Below are 9667 nucleotides of genomic sequence, written 5' to 3'. Positions count from 1 at the left end.
AATTTAATGTTAATTTGACTTTATACTACTACTCCACTATTCAGAGGAAAGTATTACTTTTCACCCCACCACATTTATCAGACAGCTGTACAAATATTAATGCATGTGTATTAATAATCGGGAATCGTAAAGAGTACTTTTACTATCGATACTTCTTTTCATTAAATGGTTTTACTTTTAGTGAAGTAATGGTACCCTGAGATATTTATACTTTTACCTTATCTGTAAAAGATCTGTTCAAAAATATCTCTTCAAATGCTAACTGTGTGATTTAAAAAAGCAAAACTAAGAATAAAGGTAAAATAAAAAGGTCATCAGAAACAGGAAAATAAGTAAGGCAATACTCAGATGCAGTGACAGGTGTTTTATTTGTCGTGTTAACATATTTACAGACTCCACGTTCTTAGTGTCAGCATTTATTGTATATAATCTTCAAAATATCTGTTACTCAAAATAGTTAGATGGTTATGTTAAAAGGTCATAGGCCTAGATGAATTTAGTGTAAGGACACTAGCGTAGTCGTGTGTTCTTATAGTTTTTTTTATATAGTTTCATATGGCTTATTATAATGTATAACTCCGAAATTCATACTCAAAAAGTTAAAGGAAAAAGTGTGATAGGTAAACAGTACTTAAAATTTAGTTTCAAGATTAATGTTGCTCGTTTCCATGTCTTTCTCCCTGTTCTTGTAATTTAGTTTGGTGAAGTCCTCCATAATCTCTACATTTGTCTTTCCTTTTGTCTCCGGGACAAAAAATATCATGAACGCTGCACTGAAAATGGAGTAAGCCACGAAGATCAGGAAGCAGAACTCCCCGAGTCCATCCTGTACAGACACACATGAAAACAGATTAAAGGCGGTGTCAGTGACTCTGGAGAATTCTTGTTGTCAAAATCAGTGAATATTTCCTCACAATCTACTACCTGTCCGTACTGTGTGTAAGATAAAAACAAATACAGTGTTAATACACATCCTAAACTCAGTAAATGAGCCATGGACCCCTTTGTGTACATACCCACTGTTAACATACCCATTCACAGAGGATAGGCTGTGTATTAACACCATTTCAGAGCACACACAAGCAGCAGATAGTGAGGTGATACACACTGATTTTGACAAAAAGAGATTTTACAACAAGCTTTCCCCAGTATTGCTAACTCACCACAATGTAGCCAAACAACAGCCCCACGAGGAACATGCTCAGCCAGTTGATGGTCCCACTGATCACGTAAGCGGAAGGACGCCAGGCTTGTAGGAAGAGGTCAGCTGGGAGAGCCATGGACACTCCAGCTGAAAGATTAAAAAAAGGGAAAGAATTTGAATTAATAAAAAGGCCAGTAAACTATTTCTCTTGTGAGGTGAAAAAGCTGCAATAAACTCACAAGGCCCAAGTCCATAAATGAAGATGACACAAAAGATCAGGCCAATGTTCACGTACGGAATCCATGTGTAAAGATTCTGTTAATGAAAACAAAAGGAACATTTTATAGTTGGTTTTCTATGGCACTGGGTATGGGAAAAAAACGTGCACTGTTGGAGCGTATTTACCTTGATGTACAGCATAACGGTCAGGATGGACATGGTGACACCCATCAGTAAATAGCCGTAGCCCATCAGCTTCTTCCTACCGGCACGATCTATCACAAAAGACTGAAAACAGCGACATAGAGATGAAAAGATGTGTCAAATAAAGTCTGCTTGTTTGGTTATTTGACATTCTATAGTGAGTACATCTAACTGATGAACCATCACCAACTATTTTTAGCTATTTCGTCTTTCTTTTATAAGGTAATTTATGGAACTTTCCAAGTTCAAAGTAGGGTCCCAATTAGTGTTATCCATTGGAAAAATAGGAATTGTTTCCTTTTTACCTCTTTCTGGGTCTTCTTTGGCTCTCTACTTTGGGATTTCTTTCCAAAAATTATTAATTCTCCCCACCCAAATTTAAGTATTGAATATTATTTTATCATAGCCACCTCATGCGCAGTGGAAAATGGTCCATGCGCTCTGTGATATAATTGATTTTTTTTAATATTTTTAATTTAATTTCTTTTTTCATCCATACCCAAAATTCAGTCTCCTCATCTCTAAGTTGTGTTCCATTAATATCTTCCTTCTGGTGTAAGTGCAGAGACACTTACACACAGTGTTACTGCGATGAGCTCTGTTGCTCCAATGCCAATAGCCAAGTAATGCATCTGGTCCTTTGGCACTCCTGACTCACTGAAGATGTCAAAGGCGTAGAAATACAGCTGGATGAGAGAGTGGAAGAGAAAAAAGTTAATTGAACTGGACGTGATAATGTAGAGAAGTTTGTTTTCACGGAGGGGGAAGCTGAGACTAACGTACAGCATTGATGCCACAGAACTGAACAGCAGCACAAGGGATGGCCAGAGTCAGTAGCTGCCACCTCACACAGCGAGAGGTGAGGACATCCTTCACAGTCTTTGCCTTCTGTCCCTGTGTGCTCTCTTTCTCTTTCTTCATGTCGTCCAGCTCCTGCTTTAACTCGTCCTCCTGCCACAGCCACTGCAAGGCTTTAACACAAACACACACACACACACACACACACACACACACACACACACACACACACACACACACACACACACACACACACACACACACACACACACACACACACACACACACAACACACACAAAGACTTATGCACAAGCCGCCATTATTAGAGACAATACTCAGCTAGTTACTAAAGATGGCACCATCCAACAATGTGTCAAGTCTTTCTACAATAGTTATTTATTCTACAGTACTTATTCTTTGTCTTCCAACAGGTGCATTTCCGGCGGACACCCACTTCAAATAAAACCACGCTGGCAGTGAAGTTTGTCCGTTCTTTGCTACAATAGAAACATGGCAGTGCAACACACATGGCAGCCTCCTTGAGGTCTCCTATGTGAAATGCTTATTTCAAGGGTAAAAAACAGTTTTATTTTCAAGCGATTTCACACTCATTAAAACACCCTTGTGAAGACTATAATCCATTTCTACCGACCCAGTCTGTTCTGAAAAACTCAAATTTTCTTTCACACACTGCACCTTTAAACAACCTCTCCTCAAGTCTCCTCTTTCAAAAAAAAAGTCTTCTAAACATTCAAATATGTCTGTGTGAACTCAAACCCAGTGGGAAATGAGAAACAGAGTCCGCCATGTCCACTCACCTTTTATGGTGCCTTCAGTGTCCCCTTTGTCGATGTAAAGGTATCGAGGTGCCTCAGGGAAGAAAAGCAGCATCACAAACTGCAGGATGGCAGGAATACCGCTGACGGCTAAGAGGTAAGGCCACATTTCTTCTGAACCCATCAACTCCCTGAGCAGAGTGTAAAACAAAGACAATCAGATTAGTAGTAGTAAAAATGAGAAAGACTGTAGCTCTATAATAAAATAATGAAGGCAGCTTAATACATTATCCAGGGTATTTACTTAGTCTTTGTCATTCTGTGTAACTAGGATGGGTTAAAAGGTCTTGTACTTTAGTTGGTAACAATAACAAGTATTTGATTCTGACAGTAAATAAATGAATGGACAGCTGGCAGAAGAATGTTGGTACCTAAAAGATTAAGACTTTTCTGCATAGTAAAATGCTTTGGGGCGAAATATTGCTGAATAAATGCTCGAAAGTCTCAGCAGTAAATTCTTACTTGATGCCAATTATTTGACCCATGACTTTTCCATATCCGATAAAGATGGAAGCCGTGAGGGTCAGAAAACCTCTTAATTTCTTTGGAGAACTCTCCCCGAGGTACATGAGGTGCACACTCAGGCCAAGACCTATGGAGAAAGACAATATGAATGAATAGAACAATTACAAATTAAACCCCAAAAGTAAGACAAAAACTAAGAAAAAAAGTAAACACAGTCACACAAAAAAACACACAGTCACATCATAACATACCAACATTGTATCCATAGAGAAACCTTCCCAACAAGATCATCTCAAAAGACCCGGCCATGCGACTGAAGAGCATGAGAAGAGCGGCGACAATCGCCACGACATCGTTGAACAGTAAAGCTTTTTTCCTGCAAGAAAGAAACACCAAAGCTAAGCTGCATGTAAGCTAAGTTAAGCATCTCCATGAAAGTGATGTCAGAGAGCAAAGAAGTGTATTTCCTAAAATGCTAAATGATTGCTTTAAATAATTAATATTTACAAGTATTGGATGCTTAGCCTTAGAGGACATGCTGGAATGAATAGTTTGTATGTATATTCAGTAGATAATTGCTGTTCTGGATTGAATACTTGAAAATCAAATATAAAATCTCACTGGTTAATGTCATTTCTCTCCTCTTTTTTGAGGCACTGATGCAAAAATCTGAAATATAGGGTTAATTATTTATATTGATTACCATATACAGTATATACTACTAGTAATAGTTGTTTATGCAATTCCCTTTTTCCCTTATTACACCCTGTCCTAACCTTTGTAGCTAAAGAAAGCTCCCGTAATTATGGTCTATGGTATAGATATACAAAAAAGTTGCAAACCAGAATAGACCAGATTGTTGTCCCAGTGAAAGGCATATTTCACCCATACCGAACCGGCGTTCTATCATTATAAAATCGCTATTTTAATATAATGAATGAGGTTTTTCTTTCCTCAGTCTTCCCTCGGTCTTCCCTTGGCCCAGCTGTCCCCTTAATCCTAACCCTACATTTTCCCATGTATGATGTCACACATGGGAAAATGTAGTGCGACCATAACACTCTTTCTGCCTTTTCTCAGGCTAGGATGAACCGATTTCTAACATTTTTGCACATTTATACTACATAGGATCTCAGAGTTTAATACACCTTCATATTCTAACCGGTGAAGTAGGTCTTTAAGGTAAACATTTACGTGATCAGACAGCCAGCAAGTAATTGTTGAGTGTCTAACCCCACATATGTGTTTTTAAGTACTATTTATTTATTTATTTATTTATTATTCTTTCGGACAATTCCACACAATACACAATTTTCTCTTGCAAATATTCATACATCATACTTTGTGTTGTCCGAAGGGAGACGGAAGAAGCCAAGCGTGTGTGTGTGTGTGTGTCCAACCTGCCGTAGGTGACAGGAAGGCTGCCGCTGTGAACAGCCCCGGCCCAGGCTCCAAGACTTAGCACAGCCACGATGAAGGACCAGATGAGCTGGTTGGTAGACTCGTCCACTGGAGCTCCATACCTTGACATCCATGTCTGGTTCACAAAGTTCTGAATGTGCTGCAGAAGGGACACAGAGGTCAAATGGTTGGTCAAAGTGGCCAGTGGCGTTCATGCCTTATCAGGGTCGGCCCGTGTTGTTTTGAAAAAGTTGCTGATAATGGTTTGAGTTCTCTATAACCAAATTAAAAAAGTTTCTTCATTGCTCAAGGAAACTTTGACAGCTGAGATTTTAAGTTGAATCATGACCAAACGTTATATAGTAAGTATAATACCAATGTAGTCATCATCACATAAAGCAATTTGGCTAAAATTCAAATATTGGTTTAGACTTACTTCTTGGATCTCTAGCTTTTAGCGCCTGTAAGCTAATGTTCAATAATCTTAGAAAGATTTACTTGTGGAGGTATAAAGGTGGAGTCAGAGACTCTGGAAAATGTTTACTTATATATATATATATATATATATATATATATATATATATATATATATATATATATATATATACATGTATATACTGTATATATATATATATATATATATATATATACATATATATATATATATATATATATATATATATATATATATATATATATATATACAGTATATAATTTGAAATATAAATCAACTGAGAATATCAGCATTAAAATAAAACTCTAAAGAAGGAGATATAAATCTGGAGAAAGTAAAGTAAAAGACTGTATGTTTCCAAGGAATTAGTTCCTCACAGACACTTTATCCAGATTCATCCTGTTTTCAGCAATGACTGCACATATCTTCTAATGAAGGGAAGAAAATAAGACCTGTTTGCACACACCGCAGGGATTAATGAAGAAGGGATTATTTTCCTGAAAACTTACTACTGCTGGAGAAGCCATGACAGAGACTTGAATCCCATACTGAAACGAGCCCCCAATCCCCAACACCAGCGACAGCAGATAAAGCCTCCAGTACTGCAGCTAAAATGTAAAGTTGACATAATTATTTTTCATTTAACATTTATTCATACTCGAGAGATCAATAGAGAGGTGACCCTCATTTGCAATGATGTCCAGTCAAACAAGTGCAAAGCAAAAACAAAAATATATACCCAATATACAATGCAAATACATCAAATTAACAACAAGCTCATAAAGAGACAAAACAATTGCAACATTTAGACAGCGATGTAGAATGGCTGAAATAAAATTAAATGGGCGAAAGACAGTACAATATAGCATATAATTAAAGGTAGAGTTCGGCAGATTTAATATAATATGTCTACATTTGGATATGAAGGTATTTATTTTAATTTGTTGCTGTAAATTGGTAAGGAGAACTTGCACAGGTATTTTAATTAGAGATAGGAAGATAATGTGTGATGATTCATTCAATGTTTTGCCGATACAGGCCCCAAACATTTGTTTAATGATTACAAATGTACAATAAAAAAGGACAACAGTACAACACGTGTAGCCAACACATCCCTCTTGTTCCTCTCTGTTTAACCTTAACCTTCTTAAGCAAGCGATACGGTCGGTTTAGCTAACTTCCTGTCAGTGACGACAGCTGGCAATCCCCTCCCTCATCCCTACGTCACCACCACATGAACGCACACCCGTCTTTGTCAGATAGTACCGCAATGGAGAGCAGCGAGTCATCGTTCACGGGCACAGAGACCCGCCTCTTTATAGCACTCTGTCTCCTGAATGGATAAAAACTAGTGGGATACTCAAAATTTGATCTGGCAATTACTGCAAAGCTGAATGACTGGGAGACCTGTGTTATGAACTGCACACACTGTTTAAGTGCTTGCTGTATGTATATTAACAAAACAATATCACTTACTTCTCCTTTAAGTGAGAAAACAGTCCAAACAAATTCCTTTGAACTAAATTTCACTTGGTATGGCAGGGGTGCCAGAGGGGGATTTCTCATATATATCCTTTTGGGATTGGGTGAATTGATCCTCTAAAAATAGTAAAACTATAAATACATTCCATAACTCTATAATGAAATATATTTTATGTCTCGGTTCATACCCATACGAAATGTGCTAATCAAATCAAGTTTGATTAAAGAGGACCTATTATACTACTTTTCTGGTCTTAATTTCTTGTTTTACACTGCTATAGAGCAACCTGACACGAATCACATCACAAAAAACTATGTAGATTTTCGGGAAGCTCTTTCTCTTATTTTGGCGATCCAGCACGTCCTGTCAACACTTGAGTGTGTGTGCTTCGGCAATCTCCGCTCCCTCCGCCTGTGCATCGGCCATCTCCGCTACCCTCCCCCCCCCCTCCTGCAAACCCCACTCCGTTGTGATTGGTTACCTTCCTTCCGGAACACTTTCAGTGGCGGGAAGCGCGAGCATGGACCTATAAGGGCGCGAGGCAGACGCGAGGCAGACGCGAACAGGGAAGTGACAGCATTACCATACATGGAAACATCCGCGTGGGGACTTCACGAAGTTTTATGCGACGTCACGAATTATGAAAGGGTAGACCGCTTTGAAGACGTGACTTCTCGACTGGCTAGAATAGTGTTTAGTGCTCGGCACAGACACCCCAGACGGTCAGCAGGGAATACGTCGAAATGCATGTAAGTCATTATTTGATAATTTAGTATGGTTAAGCATGACTATGAATCATCATAACAACGTTTATAGGTCATAAAAGTCAAAAAGCATCATAGGTCCTCTTTAATAAAAAACTGCACAATTAATATGGATATAAGAATTGTAGATTTTCTGATGAGTTTATCTAATAAATCAATCAAATACTTTAAAAAGATAATCATTTTGATCAATTATTCCGCAAGTTAGTGTTCCGCAAAATGTTTATTGGATATGTGGAGGTTTTTAAATCAACAGTAAAAGTATTCAGAAACAATATAAAACACAAACCGACTGTAATGTGACAGAGTTCACCTACCTTTCCTGATGCACCAAGCATTTTCCCCCCCTGGATGCAGAAGGAGCCGGGGACCAGCCTATATATGAAGGATGCCTGCCTGACGTTATTCATCAATAGACTTTAGTTGTCCATTCATGTTGTTAGAGCAAGATCGTCATGTTCTGACGTGCGTGAAAGAGATGACCAAATGGTGCACTAAATCTAACCTGGTCCATCTGGTTAATTCCTGTAATTCTTAGAAGTATGCACAAAAACCCACACCAGTAGGCCTACATGCACAAAATAAAGAGGAAATCACATTTATTTTACAAATGAGTAATCAGGTGGCTCATTGATTCAGGCACAACTGATCCTGTGTGGGTGGAAAAAACTGCATTATGTAACAGAGCTACAGAGAGGGGAGGGCTGACTCCCACTACTGCTCAGATTGTGATAATTTTCTTTAATCTGTTTCCTACAACGGAGTATTAGGGCCATGAAAATAATTCGTTATTTCATGAGAACAAAACTCATAGTTTTAGGCTGTGTGTTGATTGAGGAAGAGTCCTTTGAGAAACCTGGAGCATTATGTGAAGCTGTTCTTCAATATAGGTTTCACAAATTAGGAAACACTAAATCTTTTGGCCCATCAGCACCACGTTATCATACGTAACAGGATTTTGAAAAATAATATTCAAGAAACTGTGTCTGTTCAGAAAAAAAAAAAATCACCAGGCTTGGAGGACATTGTCACTTTTGTGAAAATACTTTTCTGTTTCCCTTTTAACCTGCCATTTTTATTTATTTATTTATTTTCTTATTCATTTTTTATTCGCTTTTTTAATCTTGATGTATTCTATGCCCCTGTAAAGCTAAAACATCACATGTCTGTTCTGTCGAACTGGTTGTCTCTGAATAGGGGATTTTGAGTGTATCTTCACAGGTACATTCAGGTTATTTGTATGCTGTTTTGTACTAATACACTTTGATAAATTGCGCGCAGTAATCTAACTCAATAGATGAGGACACAATGTTGCAGGTAAGTAGCCTAATTGAAAAAGGCCTAATTTGAAAAACTTGCAAAAGAGCTGACAAGTCTATTAAAGCTTAACATGAGCTGTACACTTTGACCAATCAGAGCGAGGCTCCGATTCTCTGTTAATTTTCTCCCCAAATCCTCCACCCCAGCTTTAATGCTGTTGGGACACACAAAGAGTTAAGTGTTTGGGACACACCTACTTGAAAACTTGTATATTGTGTCAAATGGTATTTAATTGCCAACTCTCATCTACACTCGAATTTGGCGAAAGAGACTTCAGTCCGAACAGACACGTGATCCGCCAACATGATATCTAAAGTAAACTAATCTTGTGTATTTTCTTTGTTTTTATTATTTCTTAAACGCAATTTCAAATGTCTTATCTTGTCTTATATATATGTCTTATATGAATTGTATGCCCCTTTGAATGGCCTTGTGTCCGAATTGTGCTGTATAAATAAACTTGGCTTGCCTTGCCATACCAATGTTTTTACCTGTAAAATTGCGACTTTTAATCTTGCAGAATTACGAAAATACAATATTTTATTCTCAATACTCGAAATATTATGAGAAAAAATGTA

The 9667-nt window shown here is 37.8% G+C and overlaps 1 protein-coding gene across 1 annotated transcript; it reads right to left on the bottom strand.

Moving 5' to 3' along the window:
* Window positions 1-631: 631 nt before the first annotated feature.
* LOC307249705 (solute carrier family 2, facilitated glucose transporter member 11-like) lies at window positions 632-6811 on the bottom strand (the record flags this gene model as incomplete). Its single annotated transcript, XM_080026556.1, has 12 exons — window positions 632-826; window positions 1164-1291; window positions 1384-1459; window positions 1550-1651; window positions 2143-2253; window positions 2351-2538; window positions 3185-3333; window positions 3665-3794; window positions 3919-4043; window positions 5068-5228; window positions 6032-6130; window positions 6746-6811. 12 exons carry the CDS (start codon window positions 6809-6811, stop codon window positions 632-634), a joined length of 1530 nt encoding a protein of 509 aa, XP_079882682.1.
* Between the last annotated feature and the right edge of the window lie 2856 nt (window positions 6812-9667).

This window comes from Ammodytes marinus (assembly GCF_949987685.1).
Source record: "Ammodytes marinus genome assembly, chromosome: 4".
Taxonomy (NCBI): Eukaryota; Metazoa; Chordata; class Actinopteri; order Uranoscopiformes; family Ammodytidae; genus Ammodytes; species Ammodytes marinus.
Note: the sequence above shows the minus strand (reverse complement) of the source record. Positions and strands in the feature narration are given on the sequence as shown.